This window comes from Saimiri boliviensis, chromosome 1, assembly GCF_048565385.1.
Source record: "Saimiri boliviensis isolate mSaiBol1 chromosome 1, mSaiBol1.pri, whole genome shotgun sequence".
In the NCBI taxonomy this organism is placed as follows: Eukaryota; Metazoa; Chordata; class Mammalia; order Primates; family Cebidae; genus Saimiri; species Saimiri boliviensis.
This window is the reverse complement of record NC_133449.1, coordinates 208,888,586-208,906,713: the sequence shown is the minus strand read 5'-3', so window position 1 is coordinate 208,906,713 and position 18,128 is coordinate 208,888,586. Positions and strand designations below refer to the sequence as shown.

The following is an 18,128-nucleotide window of genomic DNA, read 5'->3' as shown; positions in this document are numbered from 1 at the left end:
AGTTTTAAAAGACATCATGTTGTCTAACTCTTAGAAGAAACTAATGCTTAATAAGGTAAATAATTACTAAGTGCAGATTGTAATTATGTGGTCTTCCATTGCTGTTGTAGGCTCAGCAGTATTTTTTTTTTCAGTTGAAGCAGTAAAAATAGTAAAATTGATTTAAAAACTGTAAAAACTACCAACTCACATAGACTAATCAAAACATAAAAACATGAAAAACTTAAGCAAAACTCGGAGTTTGCTATTTTACAAAGTAAAAAGAAAAAGAGGTAAACTTGAGTGACTCTGGTGTGTGGTTACATTTGTTTTTTTTTTTTTTTTCTTTTTTCTTTCTTTTTTTTTTTTTTTTTTTCTTACTCCTGAAACAAAGTTTTAGTTTCTGTTTTAATTTTACATCTACATATGGAAAATTATCTGAGTTAAAATTCCTTTTGTAGGATCCAAGAAAGACTGAAAGTAATTACTATGAGTGAATAATATTATGACTTAAGTGTTTAGTAATTTTTGGAAACAGTAAGAACAGGTTAATTTTTTATCCCCTAGTGAAAACAGATTTTAGATTGTAGATGTAATGGAGAATTAAAAGCTTTGTGTATTTGCTAAGTCTAGTTGTTGTTCAGACTATAAATATGAAATAAAAAAATACTCAAATATAATTAGCTAAATGTTATTGGAAGCATAGAAACTCCTAAACTTACACTGAACTGAAACAACAGTACATCACCATGAAGAACATATATGCTTTTGCTCAGAAGATAATTGTTAGGAATTTTTGTTTAACAGTAGGTCAAACAAAATTATTTTGGAAATAAGAGCAGTAGAAAGAAAACGGCTTGAATATCTGCACTCCAGATAAACATGAATCAGAAAAAAACTAATGCTTAATATGCATGCTTTACCAGTACAAGTTTTCCTAGGACATGGGTCAAGTTACTACCTGATATTCAAAGTAGGGGTTTGTGCTTTCTGTGCATGACTCAAAAGAACAAGCAAACAAAAAAGACCCCTCATAGGTCTTTAACTGTCATTTCATAATCATAATACAATTTTTGAAACCTCATTAGATAAGCAAACACCTAAATTCAGCAACTATTTTAACGTAAAAGATAACTGACGGAATCTGAAAATACGTTTCATTTTCAGTGAAACTAAATATCTTAGTCATAACAACTATTTTTTGTTAGATTATATCAACCTTAAACGGGAAGGTTGGTTTAGACTGTTAAACTGACAAGTAAATTCTACACAGAGAGTATTAACTGAATTTTCAACTGGAACTTCCCTTTCGACATCACCTATCACTTGAAATAGCAACTGCAGAATCCCAGAAAATGAATTTACCAAACATTGTTTAGCAACATTGTTTTCATTTGTGAAATGTTAAATATAGCTAACCTATCACCAGGTGCCACTCTTTCTTCTCTATAGGTTTCTTGGCAGTAATAAACACACAGCTGCAACTAAAATTTAATCTAAATGATACTGTTAACTCCATGAGAAAGTACTGTGTGACAAATCTTATAGATGGAATGTATCAGAAGTTGAGAAGCAAATTAGGCTATGATACATATATTAGGATCAGTTTTTGCAAACTTTAAACACTGACTACAGACCAAAAAAAAAAAAAAATCACTGTATAAATTAAGTCAGTACTGACACAATTCACTGAAAGAAAATAAGAAGTAAAACTAAGAAATGCCAAGTGTTCATTATGCCTACAAAAAAACAGAGAGAACACATTTTTTGTTTGTTTCAAAATATTATTTTTGCAAGGCAGCTTGCCTTAAAGCTCTGAAAGAATAAGACTTTCACCTGCACCTTGTTTAGGATTTCTAAGTCCTAGCAGTTATAGGAAAGACATCTTATTATCAAAAAAATTTTAAACACAACAAATGAAAAGGCAAAATTGTCCCACAACTTGATGAAGAACATTTTTAGTTTAATTTACATCCTAGAGTACCATTTGATATTTGATCCCGAATTTGGTAATGGTGAATAAAGAATATCTTTTGTTATTTTAGAGGAAAGAGAATCATTTATTCCATAATGATAATTTTTAATAATATACATTTGGCTACTAAAATATATTCTTAAAAAAATTTATTGTATAAGGCTTTGGTTCCTCAGTCAGGTGGTTTGGGTTTGAATCTTGACACACCTCTAATAAGCTTTATGACACAAGATTAGCTCTATTGCTAACTTACTAATCAAAGCAAGTGGAAAATGGTATAAAAACTGTATGTAGACCTTTTCATAAAGTAAATCCATGTATGCAATAGGAAATTCTTCTTCTCAGTTAAGCATATATAAATTTGCAATTATGTTTAGTTAGCCTTCAAGTTTTATATATTTCAGAACTCTGATGTATCATGATACTGAGAGCTGAAATATTTTTTCTAATTATGATGTAATAAAGCTATCCTGATAGTAGCTGAGCTTGTACATTTCTATACATCTATACTTGATGTTTGCACTCTTGGGGTTTCTAGTCAACGTATAAAAATAAGAAAAAAAAAAACAAATAATCTAAATATGGAAAGAAGTCAAGTTGCAAATATTGAACGTGACTACGCAATCTCTCAGTACAGTGTTAACTGATTTATTCACAACATCGAATGCATCTTAAATCTGTCATTACTTAACTTATAATAGGAAAGAACAAACTTTTGCCAAAAATATCAAGCCTTAAAACTAAGATAATTATTTTGAGTGCAAAGTTAGCTGTAGAATGCATGAACTCCATATATCTTGAATCCTCAAAGTACACTGAAGTAACGCATGGAACCATCTCTTGTAGACAGCTCCCCAGAAGTACAGTTGTTTGATGAATATATATGAACTGATTCTTGGTGTGCTTATGAAAATAACATAACACATACAAGAATAAAGGAATTAGTAATAGGAAAGAAAATTATGTCTACAAATGTAAAAAAAAATGATCTCAGGAACTGTTTTCACATTTTAATACATGGACAATTATTAGGAATGTAATAAGAACATTATAAGTTTAATAAGATTTTTAAATGTAAAAGATTTATATTCATAATTAAATCATGTAAGATAAAAAATGTTTGCCTGTAATGTCTTAATGTTTTCACTCATAAGTGGGAGTTGAACAATGACAACACATGGACACAGTGAGGGGAACATCACACACCTGGGCCTGACAGGGGTGGTGAACAAGTGAAGGGAGAGCATTAGGACAAATACCTTATGCATGCAGGGCTTAAAAACCAGATGATGGGTTGAATAGGTGCAGCAAACCACCATGACACGTGTATACCTATGCAACAAACCTGCAGGTTCTACACATGTATCCTGGAACTTAAAGTAAAATAAAAAAATAAATAAAAATAAAAGCAAGAGAATTGCTTGAACTGGAATCCAGGAAGCAGAGATTGCAGTGAGCGGAGATCATGCCACTGCATTCCAACCTGGGCTACAAAGCGAGACTCTGTCTCAAAAAATAAAAATAAAAATAAAAATAAAAATAAAAATAAATAAAAACTTAAAAGTAGAAATTTGGAAACACTTTTAAAATTTACCGACACCCAGTCACTGATTCAATGTGATATGTAACTTCTTAAATTCCAGAAAAGTGAGGAAGAAAGAAAATAATAATAATAAATAATAATCCATATTTAGTTTCCAATGTCTTCCAAAAAAATTTGCAAAATCTAAGCCAACAATCAGATATTTTCATATTCTTAAGTTTTATTACAGGTATAAAACTGATTAATACTCACTATTCATTTCTGCCATAGCCAATTCTATTTTTTATGAACTCTTTACACATTGTACAATAATGGTTTTACAAATTATTCTTTTCTTTCAAGGAAGTGACAAATTTGTATGCACTATTCAACATTTGTTTATTTGTTTTATTGTTATTTCTTTAACCTGTTAAGGGAAACCATAAAAAATAGTACTAACATTTCATTTATATTATCAGTTATTATAATTAAAAATAGATCACCCTCAAATATATGAATGCAATTCTCATTGATTTGTAAAATTGTAATATGAATCTTTTGGGTCAACTTAGGTTCATTATGCTTTTTTGAATATGTTATTAATAGCAAAATGTATATAGCCTCATGCATATTTATGGTATTTGATTTTTATAAAGATATGAGGAAAGGCATGACCAGATATAATAATTGAACAAGTGGCAATTACTTATTTAATTTACTTATTAGATTTTTTGTTATTAGACATATTATTTAGCATGGCTAGATATATTAATTAAACTACTACAATATCTAATTTTACTTTCTTCTCTCAGGTTTCTTTACCAGATCTCTATAGTTTTAATTGGCTCCTTTCTCGCTAAACCATGCTATTTGAAAGTTCTCTTTCTGCTTACAGATCAAACTGTTGCTATTTAATCACCTGTATATCTCTCTCTCCAATATACCTTCAAGAAATATGAATCATTACTCCATTCTAAACCATAGTATATCTATATTTATGACCCCATATCATCTCACATCTTGTGCCTTTTTCCTCATAATTACCTCACCTCTCACAGGGCTTCTAAATTCAAATATGAGGATGGGGATATGAGACAAGAAAATGCACTAGATAGGTATCATGAAAGATGTGAGCTCCAGGTTGAAAATGTCAAACTTGAGGAACATGGCTAGGGTTAGCTTTAACCAGCTAAATCTTAGAAAGAGTACAGATCCAAAGCTGTCAAATTTCAATTTCTCAAGAGTTTATGGAAATCTGTACTTTTATTTAAATCCTCCTGATTTTAATACTGGCTTTAAGGATTTTTTTCTTTGTTTCTTTATCCAGTGAAAATAAATTTTACTTGCTGGCCATATTCTACCCAGAAGTCATAGATTTATGAGCTCTGTCATCAGACTCTACTCATTTCCTCATTCTTGCAGGAGGCTGGTGAATATAGAAAGCTCCCACTAAACTAAAAGCAAACAAACATACACCGCTTGACATTGCCATGATTTGATTCCTGTTTTCCTTTCCAGTCAATTTTAAGCCTTTAAACCAAAGTAGTAATACTATTGCTACATCACCCTGATGCCCAATTTTTAAAAATTTCTAGACATTCATTCAAGTAAATTTCAACATGCAGTGATTATCTTTGCTTCAACACATTGTATGAAGTTTCTGTGCATACTCTAAAGATGAATGTAGTTAGACTAATAGACATTTCTTTAAAATTTCTTATAATCCACATTAAAGGTAGGTATATTCCAATAAGTGAATAGATAGAAACCCAGGAAAATTAATCAACCCCTTATCTGTTAGTCACTAAATATTCCTATAAAATCTCTATGTTAATATCTAGTCAATGAATAGTTAGTATTTTGGTCACTATTCATTGACTTTGATATTATTTTATTATATAAAGAATGTGTTCTTTCACACTTTTAGTGAGTTCTCATTTACTGATATGCTCTGATTCAAATGTACCAACCCATATAGTAATGCAATGTAACTATAAAGAAAAAACAGTCTTCCTGTTTCCTCCATAATTAAGAATGTTTGACTTTAACTTTCTTATCAGTAACAGGTTTATTTCAGAAGAAAATTACATACTGGATATATGTAGGTATAGAGTATGATTTAAGATTGGGTTTCAGCTAAAATGATTAGTCTTACAAAAAAGAAGTCAGTAATCTAGAAAGCTTATTTTCTGATTTGTATCCAATTTTTAAACATGAGCCCACACAGAAATACTCATTAACAGGATAAGGCTAATTTACTTATAATTGTCAGCACAGTAGAACTGTATAGGCTCTATTTTCAGCTAGCTGTGAAAACCCAAAAGCAGAATGAAGACTCAGTAGGGAAGAAGTTAAAGATAATTCTTAAAATATATGTCCATTCTGAGTAATTGAGTGAAGTATGTTAAATGTTAGTACTCTGCTGAATATTTTATTCCATTAGTATAAAGACACTATATTCAAAATTCACATATTCATTCTTAAATCTCTGACTATGTAATGATTTCAGTTTTATGGCTTCATATTCTTCAGTGAGCAACATTAAATAGAGCTGGTTCACTCTTTTATTTAAGTATTCATACTTAAACCATAAATCAGGTGTTTAATATAAGTTTGCCAAGCCCAACATATTTGAGGACAGGATGTGAAATGTATTATTTCTTAGTAGAGAAACTCACCTTATCTCTAGGACCAAAGAGGAATTGATTTTCCAACCTTCTACATTGTGCTGAAAGATTGAAGAGCCAGCCTTTCGAATGATTTTATCAGAGCTATTGACAAGTGACCGACTCAAAGACAATTCACCCTCTCTGAAACAAAACAAAAATTACAGCTTTGTGAAAGTAAGAAACATTTTGTCTAAACAGCACAATACATAATTTGAATTAATTACTAATGAAGATTGTTAGATACATGTTCCCCTACAAGTTAGAAGGAATTATATAAGCATGATGAAAGGTGTTATGAGGATTAAGTGAATATAACTATCAGGACAAGAATCTACATGTGATGTTTTTGAAATAAAACAATTTCTGAATAAAAAAAATCTCTATAGTACTTAAATTTAAAAAAATCACCCAATATGAAGACAGAATTATGTAACTCAGCAATCTCTCCTCTGGGCATATACCCAAAGGAACTGAAATCAGTATGTCAAAGAGATGCTTACATTCCCATGTCCACTGCAGCATTATTCACAGTAGCCCAGATATAGAAATAATCTATGTGTCCATCCACAGAGAAATAAAGACAATGTTATATATATATACTCAGTGGAGTACTATTCAGCAATTAAGAAAGAACAAAATCCTGCCATTTGTGACAACATGAATGAACCTAGAGGATATTAAGGTAAGTGAATCAGTCTACACAGAGAGACAAATACCTTGTAATCTCACTTATATATTGATTCTAAAACAGTGGAAATCATAGAAGTAGAGAACAGAATATTGGGAAGAGGGAGTGAATGGGGAATGGGGAGAAACTGGTCAATAGTACAGAATTTCGCATTTAGATGGGAGGAATAAGTTCTGTTGCACAACGCAGTGACTACCATTAATAATATTGTATTGTATATTTTTAAGTAGCTGCAAGAGATTTTAAATGTACTCACCACAAAGAAATGACATATATTTGAGGTGATGGATATGCTAATTAGCCTGATCTTATCAATACACAATGTATACTTATACGGAAACCTCACATTGTATCCCATAAATATACACAATTATTATTTGGTAATTAAAATGAGATAAAACAAATAAAAAGCTCTGTTTCCTATTAGCCTCTCACTAACTCTATTCAGACAATAGAGGCAGAATGTTTTTTCAGTATTCCTCCTTCTGTATAATTGCGACTTCTAAGATTGTAATTTCATTTTTACAGAAGGCATATATGCATAATAGAAGGGGCTCTTGTTTTGAAGCAAGGATAACTTGGAATATCAGGTGATCTGGGCATGTTTGTGATTCTACGACTTGCTTGTATTCCTGGACTGTATTCTCTTTCCAAGCCACAGTGGCCTTACTCTACCTTGAAAATTGCAATGAAATTATCTAATGTGCAATGGCTTTGTGAGGATCAAGTCAGGCTCTACATGTAAAATTAATTTTTCAAAAATTGCATTGATTTCAAAACATTTCAACAATAAGTCACTGCCCTAACAGGTGATGGAGAGACAGAGATTATAGTAAGAAGAAAATTTATTCAGTAGCCATTATTACTGATATTTTATCTTATATTTAAAAAACTACCCTCTGCAATCAATAGTGTCAAGCTAGTATGTCATGCGGCATGGTACTAGCTGGGGTGCTGGAGGGAGTCATGATGCTGGCAGATACCTGTAATAGCATGCATACCATTAGAACATTTATATCTGAATGAATTTATTATTCCATAGACCATCTTCTTGTACTTTATCAATGTAAACCCAGACTCAGAAAATCAAAAAGCCACTTCTTATAGAATACCAACAATAACCACAGCCCTTTGAATATTTGTATTTATTTCTTTACATCACATTTTACTTCTTAGAATGTCAGAAATATAGTTGAAATGTAACATGAATTCACTCCATAACAAACTCTAAATCTGTGTTTTTTACGCAGGCAATCCTCTCCTAGTATCAATGGGAACATTACCAGTATAACAGTTGTTGGTTGAATTCTGTATTTGAAGCCTTATAGTTTGGTATTTTGGTGTGCATTTTTTTAAACATGTAGTTTAAATTTGAAGCTGCTCAAAGCATCATAAACTGCTATTCCCTGTGAAATTCAGAATTCTATAAAAAATAACTTAATCTATCCTACTGATGAAAATGATACATTTGCATGGCTATTCATGGCAAATAATGATTGCTTTACAGGGGGCCATTTAGGATGCAAGGAGACAAGGGGTGCACTTTACTAACCATTGGACCAGAAGTCAATTTTTATATTATATTTCTAATGATAATAACTAATTATGAATAAAAATGTGGCTATACACAGAAGCTAACCTTCACACTTTGGGAGATATGACTTCATGTGTTCAGGTGCAAATTATCACTATTTCTAGGGGTAAGGGATATTTCTAATCATCACCCTATTAATTGATGTATCAATGTTATCTTTAATCACAGATTGCTATCATTATAATAATTATTTTCACCATCAATAAACTTTCATAGAAGAAGTGAAAATATGCATGGGCTTGCACTTTCTAAAATGTGTGGAAGAGCTGGGCATGGTGGGCAGTGCCTATAGTCCTCACTACTCAGGAGGCTGTGGTGGAAGTATTACTTGAGACTAGGAGTTAGAGACCAGCCTGAGTAACATCACAAGACTCTGTCTCTAAAACCTAATTAATTAAATGAATAATCTATGGATCATTGCTTCATTGACATGTAGATACAAATACATATCACATGACAGAATGTTGGCTGTGATGTTTTTAGATGGCCCAACCCTTTTTAAAATCTCCAAGATTTAAAAAGTTTAAATCAGTGTTCTAAGAATCAAATGTGACCATTTTACTCTGCTGTTTGAATTGCTGTCATTGAGCTGGTGATAAGCCAAATTTCAGACTTTTATCACTGGAAAGAATTTTGAATAAAAATATCTGCAACTAGTCACACTCCTAATAGTCATTGTGGGAGAAGGCCAAACTCAGTACAATCTGAAGCTCTAGAGTAAATTTCTCTGTACAATGTTAAATGGGTCCCATGAGATGTTTCACACATGACCTTGGTAGCATTCTGTCTTAGAAAAGGCTCTTCCTTCCCATGAATGCAAAGCTCGAAGGATGTTGCCACCCCCCTATTTATTTCTCACTCTAGATCAGACATGACTTTTGAACAGCTGCACTGAAAATATTTATTGCATAGGGTCATCTACAGGAAGATTCACTATGTATTTTTAAAAGGCAAATGGCAAAACACAAGCAAAACACATCTGCAAGAAGATTCAGTATGTACTTTTAAAAGGAAAATAGCAAAACACATCAAAACATATCAAGAAATCACTCTGCATAAATCAACATAGCACAAAGTGTCTTTGCTTAGAAGGAGCAAAAAAAAAAAAAAAAAAAAAAAATCCACTAAGATCATTATCTGTGTGATACCAGTGGCAGGAATTAATCATTTGTTAGGTAACCTAGTGCCTACAAATATTTTTCTCTTTGAAATACAAGTTTCCAGGTTTCATTAGAATTTATTAGTTTTGTAGTGTGTAACTCATATGATTAATATCACTTCACAGCATTAGTTCTCAAAAGCCCCATATTCAACACCACTGAAACTCTTCATGACTTGGCTTTTGAATGAATTTGTTCCCTTTGGACTAGGTTAAACTTACTCTTTATTACACAAATTTTAAGAAAATAACTTGCATTAAACTAAGGCTGAACACACACAGCAGACCATTTTGTATTTTCATCACTTAAGTGACAAACAACTAAAAATAAAAATGAGAGGTTCTACATTAATTTATTGCTTATGAGTTTTAGTAGAATTGTGAAATTTGAAATGTGAAGTGCAAATTCTGAATTTCTGCATTCACAAAGTTGTGCTTCATCCTAAACCAAACTGGAGCTAACTTTGCTGAAAATATAATACTCTAAGTGAAAATACTTATCTCCACTGTCAATTTTAGCATAGGTTTCATAATTAATATTGTTTATCATTTAGTAACATAACCTAAAGTATATAGTCAAATTATAATGGAGATTCCTGCATAATAAGAAAAGTAAGTTAGTCTCATTTGTGGTCAACCAGAAAAATAGTGTGTAGCAAGATTTAAGGACTAACAAAACAAATATTTATATGACATTTTATATTACATTTTCAAATATATTATCTCATTAAATGACGATGCTTACATATTTTACCTATGGGAACTTTATATGAACACATTTCCAATTATACCCAAAGTGCACACAGAGCTAGCTAAGTCATAAGCCAACTGTGAGGTCTACTAAGAAAAAAAGGTAGTCAAGAACACACCACTTAATGCCTTCACTGCCTTTTGACTTAAACTTTATTAACTAATAGGCAGGAAATATGAATTTTAGTTGTTCAATAATCATTACTTGACCTATTCTGTAATAATCACTTAAAAAAAAAAAAACATGCCGCAGGTGTTCCTCTGGAGATATGAGAATATGGGTCGTTGGTGAGAAGGTTGTGCTGGTTCTCTATTTTTCCATCTGTGTGAAACGATTGCTTAATATTGTGTCATATAGAAGAGTAATGCTATACCAAGTACAGATGGGACCTCCAGTTGCGGGAAGAGTAGAAGGGATAAAGGAATTGACTGCGTATGTAAAAAATGGTAGCAGAAAAGCTAAATATGAATCTGGGATGGTGGTGCAAGATTCAATGACTATGGAAGGCCCTTCTTTGAAACTGCCGCCACGCCACAAGGCTCGCAGTGCCCCCCAAAGGCCAGAGACTGCCTTGGTTACCTCACTTCAATACTGGACAAGGATCTGGAGGCAAACCTCCATTCCAGTTTACTGAAAACTCAAAACTGGCCTCTCCCCGTGGCTTGGGTAGAAAGAGTCAATGAGATGATTAGATCCTTTGATGAGTCAACTGCTCCACCAGAAGCGCTATTTGGGAGTTGAAACGAAACCACGAGCTCAGATCACAAGCTTTTCCACTGAACCTTTCATCCTGGAGAAAAAGGAAACAGTGCTCAGGGAACCTAGCTGTCCTCGCATTGCTCTGGCAGCTCCAACTCCATCCACAGTCTCGGTCCCTCAGGAAGAGCCAAGGCAGCCAGGACGCTGCAGGGCACTGGTGTAAGCGCGACGCTCGCGGCCAGCCCTCTGCCTCGCCCCATCGGACTGTAATTGTGGCTTATAATTAAGAAGGAGGAGCCAGTTGCCAACTGAGCAGTGAAAGTGACTTTGGAAGGAGTCGGGGGGGTGGGGGTGGACGAAAGGGGCCTGAGTCCTGCAATAAAGGCTCCCCAGTCTTCTCACTCATTCTTTCCCCCCTGCCGCCTGCGCCCTCGGAACAGGGGACAGCCCCGGTGCGCGCCTCTCTTCCTGTTTGGTTAACTCTAGCGCCCGCCCCAACGCCTTCTCAGCTAAGCTGGGAAGAAACTGCCTCAGCTTGAAAAGGATGCGGGCAGAAGCCCAGCCGGGGTAGCTCAACCGCCGCGCCGGTGCCCGCCTCCTCTTCCTCAGCGCCCAGGGCTGCGCCCACCAACCGGCGATATCTAGGAAAGGGCCACAGGAGAAATGACACCAATGCAATGTGGAGTGTCCTGGCTCCACTTCCCCTGCAGGGACTCGAGAAGCGCTCCTTTTCCTGGCCGTAGCTTAGGGAGGCTCGGAGAGGGACACCTCAGCAGTGTCTGGCGACTCCTCTCCTCACTGGCCCCGCCCACTCCTGCTCACCAGAGTCCGAGCCAAGGGCCCGAACCCTCGGAGTCCTGGGGAGGCCTGGCCGCTTTGTCTGGGCTCAGGCTTATCCTCTTAGCCCACCGCCCGGGAGGGAACAAAGAGCCTCGATCCTCACGCTCCAGCCTCTGCCTCTCATAGGAGCCCCACGCGCCCATTCATCACCTTTCTAAAGACCCCTTTGTCTGCCTGGCAAGCACAGGTCTGGCAGGGATGCCCACGCCCCTGCCCAAAGTCCTTTTTTTCTGACAATTGAGCTAGATTGGATTTTCAAGCCACCCACTCCTGTGTAAACGAACTCATATCCGTCTTTTTTACCCCCTCAGAATAGACCACGTATAGATTCGTTGATGCATAACTACCATTCCAGCCCATTCCTTGCTACCTTTTTCAGTCTCTTCCAGTCCCCTTTGACTGTGCTGCAGAAGAGAAAGTCTTTCTGTAAGGATAAACCTGCATCTTGGTCACTTAAATAAATGCTTATTACCTAGGGAGCAGGAGTATTAAGAAATGAAGTGCATGAAGTTTAAGAACATGTGTGTGTTTTAGCAGTCCCAGCACCCCAACACACACACACGCACACACACACACACACACACACGCACACACACACGGCTTTTTTCTTTGTTTAAATCAATGTCAGAGAAAATATACACTGGGTAGGCATCTCTGCTGGTATGGAGTTTCTGATAGAGGACGCCTCCAGACCGGAACAGGGAGGATTTCCGAAACAGGACTTTGAACAGAGTTGACAATCGGGTTCACATCCTCAGAAAAACGCTTCCAAGCTATGTCAGAAACACAAAGTTGCACCACCTCCTGGGTAAACTTCAAAGGCACAGAGGCCAGCGGGAGGGTGGAAGGAAGTGTGATATTTACAGAACTTAATGGGGCGGGGGAGAGTCTGAATTCATCTAGACAAACTAAAAAAATAGCAGAAATATAATCTGTGTGAAGCTACAGTACCCAGTTTCTTTCTAAAACTGTAACCATGACGCCCATGCGTTTTAACCGTAGAAGAACAAATAAGGAAGTATCCTTAGTGGTACTGGAGTTTCTAATTCAAATTATAATACATAGATCTATCCAACGTCAAAAATGAAAGAAAAAAAAATGTAGAGAAACAGAGGATACCTATTTCCTGCTTTCTGAGCTTTAACTTCAGCCTTTCAAGAAATCATCTATCTCCAGTGTCTCCTTAGGTGATAGGACAGCGAAAACAGGCAACCGTTTGGTGAACAATGACATCTCTCTTGAATTCCGCCACAGATTAAAAGGACAAGGGCACACGTTCTTTGTTGACACTTCTGCAGTGACTTCTCCTTTGCGTGAGAGCACCCAGAGCCAACACAATTGTCACCATAACGGCACAGGGCAAGTTGAACTCAAACTGGGAACAGCTTAGAGAAGCACGCACATCTCAACAACAGCCTTTGTTATTTAATTCCTGACACCAACCACACGCGAGCTCAAACAAACACACATGCCATCCTAAGCATCACTCTACCCTCTATATTCACATTTCATTTATGGCTTGACTTTTTGTCATATCCTGAAATGAAGCTTTGCATTTACCCGATGAGTTGCGTCTCCTGGTGCTCCTCAGTTCTTGCTATTTCTTTTGTCTTATAAAATATCAGGAGCAGACTTATTGTGCAGATCGTCCACCTCTTCCTAATGGAGCGCATCTTGGGTGCCCGGGAAAGTCCTGGTTGCTCCAGCTCCCGCACCTTCTTTTGATGTAAAGGCTCCGTTTTGGGGAGATAGTCGCCGGGGGGAAACCTGTAAAATGCGAGGAGAGCCTGGAGCTGGGATCCCAGGATCAGGTCGCTGGGGTCTTCTGTGGCCGAGCTCCCTCTTGTACTCGAGCGCTGCCCAGCGCCCTCTCGCCCGGTTCGCGCCAGCTCTGCCACGGTCGTCCGCGCCGCCTCCCTGGGGCTCAGGTTTCTTTTCAGATGAGACACCTTGTGCTTTGGAGGTGGCGGCCGCTTCTGCAGCTGGCTTGGGGGCGTCACTGGCCCTTCCCTCTTCTAGCAAGGGAAGGCTGCGCAAAGCCAGCCAATCATCGGGCTGAGGGGGCGGAGGCTGCTTGAAGAGTAACGTCCCCGGCTCTGCCTGCTCTGCGCCGGGAGAGGAAGCTCACAGTTGCCACGCGCTTAGCGAGCTCGCGCACATACACACACACAGAAGCACACTCACTCATACACACAGGGACCCTCACACGCTCTCCTGGGACACCAAAACATCAGCTCTCGGGGCCTGGGAGCGCCAAGATGTCTATCGGCATCTCGGTGAGAGGGCACCTCGCCTGGGGACAGATTACAAAAGCGTCCTGCCGGAGGACTGCTTCAGGAAGAGCTGAGGGTGGATTATAAGAGGAACACCTTCTTCCAATCGCTATTGCTTAATATACACTCTCACACGCAAAAAAAAAAAAAAAAAAAAAACCCTTCCAAGGTGGAGTGAAACGGGGTGGGGGTGGGGGGCGGCGGTGGAAGGAAGAGGACTTTTGTTATTCCATGCACAGCTCAATCTGGAAAGTACAAATACACACATGAACCTGTTAGCCGATCGCCCACTCAGCATGGGTGGTGGAAAACGACCCTGGCTCAGGATGCTGCTGGAAACGAGTGATGACAGAAGTGTCATTAGGAACTTTATGGATATTTAAACGCCTCCCTTTCATTGTTATATGGAAACTCCTTACGCAGAAGTCAAGGAAACTCCAATCCCACTTAAACTTCATTGCGGAGAAACAGGATTCTGAGAAAGAAAACAAAACAAACAAACAAACAAAAAAACTACCAGGGACTTCTCTTTTAAACGCAAGTACACCCACACGCACATTCAGACACCGAGGAAGGAAGGAAAGAAAGAAGGAAAGGAAAGGGAGGGGAGAAAGGAAGAGCAACTTTCTCTCTAAAAAAGGAAGAGAAAAGTTCTCTCCAAAAGTCTCAAAATATATAGGGCGTCTGATTGTCACCTGTCCTTCATCCTACCATTTTTCGTACTTGAATTGGGTGGCAGGGACACTCTTCAGGAGTCCTGTGTTCGAGTGTTCACTCAAGAGTACTTCCCTGCCATCCTCTCGTCCTCATCCTCATTGGGAGAGATACTTGCTGCTCTGCTAGTTCCGCTCTTTACGGTGGGCTGGCACGTCGGGGGGCACCTCTCGTAGAAGATGGTATGTGGGAGCCAGGATTTCCCTCATCTATATGCGCACGTCCGCAGCTCCCTGGTCGCCAGTTTCTCTCCACTTGAAATCCTTGTTCCTTCAGGTCAAACAGTAGCGTCAGCCGTCTTTCACTCTTGGTCGTTGCGTTTAGGCGTCCCCATGCTCAGAAAGGAGAAGGCCCAATTCCAATCTTCCCTCCCGCGGGAAGTAAGAAGGGGAATTCTGAGTTGCTTATCCCCTGACAGCTTAAAATAGCAACGAAAACAGCCTTCATCTTTGCTTAAAAACCCGAGGTTCCCGCTAATGCTTACCATGCTTCCTCTAGAGTTTAGGAAGTTAAGAACTTCCGAGATCTTGAGTTTCCTCTTTGCAGCACAGCGAACGGGTTCAGGTATAAAAATGCTCCAAGGAGCAAGTAATTACGAATCTTTATTGACACTACAAGCGGCCCGCAGGGAGCCTTTCGAGTTTATTGATGTCTAGGCAAATCCAGCCTGCATTAATGCATTTCTGTTAGACTGACTTCTGTTAGACTGAAGTTTATTCCGGCAAAAACTGCCAGAATAAAACAGCTTCTTATTTAAGTGAAAAGGGAGCGGGGGCTGAGGGCAGGGGTGGGGTGTGGTAAGTATGTATGGTTAAGATGCTAATTTCTCAAGGGTAAACTTTGATTTTTAAACAGTAGACAACTATGTATTAGATTATAAGTAAAACACTACTCTCTGACAGTGATAGGGTAGTATACATCATTTCATTCAACTCATTATTTCTTAAGCAATTGTTATGGGCCAGGCAATGTGTGAGGGGATGAGAACACAAAGATGAATAAAACGTAGCATCTAGTCAGACAAAAAGCCTACTCACTCAAAGGGGGACATGTTTTAAAATAATGATTTACAGTATGGCATCATGAATCAGAAGCCTCATTTGAAATATATATGGTATCTGAGTAAGCTCCTGGGTTGAAGCAGATGGAGTGTTTAAGCCTTTTCAAGCCCCAAAGTTGAGTTTCCTGGTGAAAGGGACACGTAGACTCCTGTTTTCAAAGCTGACAAGGGAGGGAGGATGGAACATTGCAAGTGGAAAAAGGAGAATGCCACACTCCAGAGAGGAATAAAACGCTGGTACTTTGGGGTAACTTTGAAGTGGTTTAACTGTTAGATGGGAAAGTGGTTAAGGGAGAGCGCTGGGTCATAAGTTTAAGTGTGCTCATAATATTCTTTGGCTCAAGAGTGTGTAACTGTCTTTTCTAATGAGAAAGCCATAAAAAAATTCGTCAAGAGGAAAGTGGGTTTAATTTATGTATTAAGCTTTAAATTACATTAGGGGAAAGTATTTACTCAGCCCAAACAGGGGGAAAACAAACAAACAAACAAACAAACAAACAAAAAAAAAACAAAAAAACCCAAAAGCGAAACTAAAGCAACCAAGAACTAGTTATGAGATCACATAAAATAAATTTAAATGTCCAGAAGAAAAATAAGTGAACTCCCCAATTGTATAATGCTGCTATTTCTGAATTTTTCAAGTACAGAACTTTTTATATTAAGGTGAGCAATTCTGAATAGCTGATAACGGTTCAGCTAGACTCCAGGAATTCTTCTTTCCAAATTAAAACAATTTAGTGTTCGAAGTATAATTGAATGCTATTTGTTTAATATTGTTAGATTCATTAAATATATAGCCATTATAGTCTGCCAATTAAAAGGAAGCTATTTAGGCCAACACTTAGACCAAAGTGAGGACATTCTGATTTTTCTCAATATGTAAGTAGGTGCAAGAACTCTAAATGTTGGATAAAAAGTGTTGTCCACACAAGAAGTCTTTTGGAATTAACTTCTTCTATTAGAATGCTTAGTTTGATGTTCATGAGCAAATAAGATTGTTTCTAAATTTTCATTTGATCTTCGGATTGTAAGCTATTCAATAAAGAGAATATATTTGTCTTTATTCAGCACAATTCTGGAATTATACATTAGCCTATAAATAAATAATGTAAGTAATGGCAGCTGGTTTTAAAATGCTACTTTATCCTTTGACTTAATGTAAATTCATGTTTGCATTCCTGGCTGTACTTTCAAATCTAGCTGGCAAGAAATAGATAGATACTTGCAGTCTCATGGTGGGGTTTTTAATGACCCATAACATTTTTAATAGACTACATGTTTTCAGAAAAGATTTGGTTTATAAAAAAATTGAACAGAAAATACAGAGATTCTCCATATAGCATACTCACAGCCTCCCTATCATTATTCCTCATCAAAACCGTACTTTTTTTTTTTTTTTTTTTTTTTTACATTCAATGAACCTACATGGACATATCATTATCACCTACAGTACATAGTTTACATTAGGATTCATTCTTGGTGTTGCACATTTTATGGGTTTTGCAAAATATATACTGAACATATATTCACCATTAGAGTTTAATACAAATTGGTTTTAATACAAATTGACCTAAAAATCTTCTGTGATCTGATTATTCATGCTTCTTTCTCACTCCCCATCACCCCAGGCTCTAATATCCCCAATACTTTTACTGTCTCCATAGCTTTGCCTTTATAAGTGTTATAAGTTGAAATCATGTAGTATGTAGCCTTTTCTGATTGGATTCTTCAGCTTAGTAATATACTCCATATTTTTTCATGACTTGAAAAACGGATATTTTTTTCATGGCTTCAAAGTTCATTTTATGTAAGCACTAATAAAATTCATTATATGGATATACCAAAGTTTTATTCATCCACTTATAGAAGGACATCTTTATTGCTTCCAAGTTTGGGCAATTATGAATAAGGCTTCTATAAACATGTGTGTACTGTTTTCCATGTAGATGTAAAACTTTATACTCATTTGGGTAAATAGAAAGAAACAAGATTGTTGGACTTCATGGTAAAAATGTGTCTAGGTTTGTAAGACACTGCCAAGTGTCTTCCAAGGTGGCTGTACCATTTTTCATTCCCATCAGCAATGAATGAGACTCCTTGTTGCTTCATATTCTTGTCAACATTTGCTGTTGTATCGGTTTAGATTCTGACCATTCTATTAGATGTGTAGTAGTGGTATCTTACTGTTGTTTTAATTTGCAATTT

At 36.9% G+C, this 18,128-nt stretch overlaps 1 protein-coding gene across 1 annotated transcript in view; it reads right to left on the bottom strand.

Moving 5' to 3' along the window:
- ST8SIA4 (ST8 alpha-N-acetyl-neuraminide alpha-2,8-sialyltransferase 4) overlaps positions 1–13,869 on the bottom strand; it is an 89,562-nt gene extending 75,693 nt beyond the window's left edge. The window contains exons 1-2 of the mRNA XM_003920723.4: positions 13,437–13,869; positions 6,155–6,286 (exon numbers count right to left, since the gene is read on the bottom strand). Coding sequence (XP_003920772.1) covers positions 6,155–6,286; positions 13,437–13,549 — 245 coding nt within the window. The 5' untranslated portion in view covers positions 13,550–13,869. The remainder of the gene's footprint in view (positions 1–6,154; positions 6,287–13,436) is intronic.
- Positions 13,870–18,128: the final 4,259 nt, after the last annotated feature.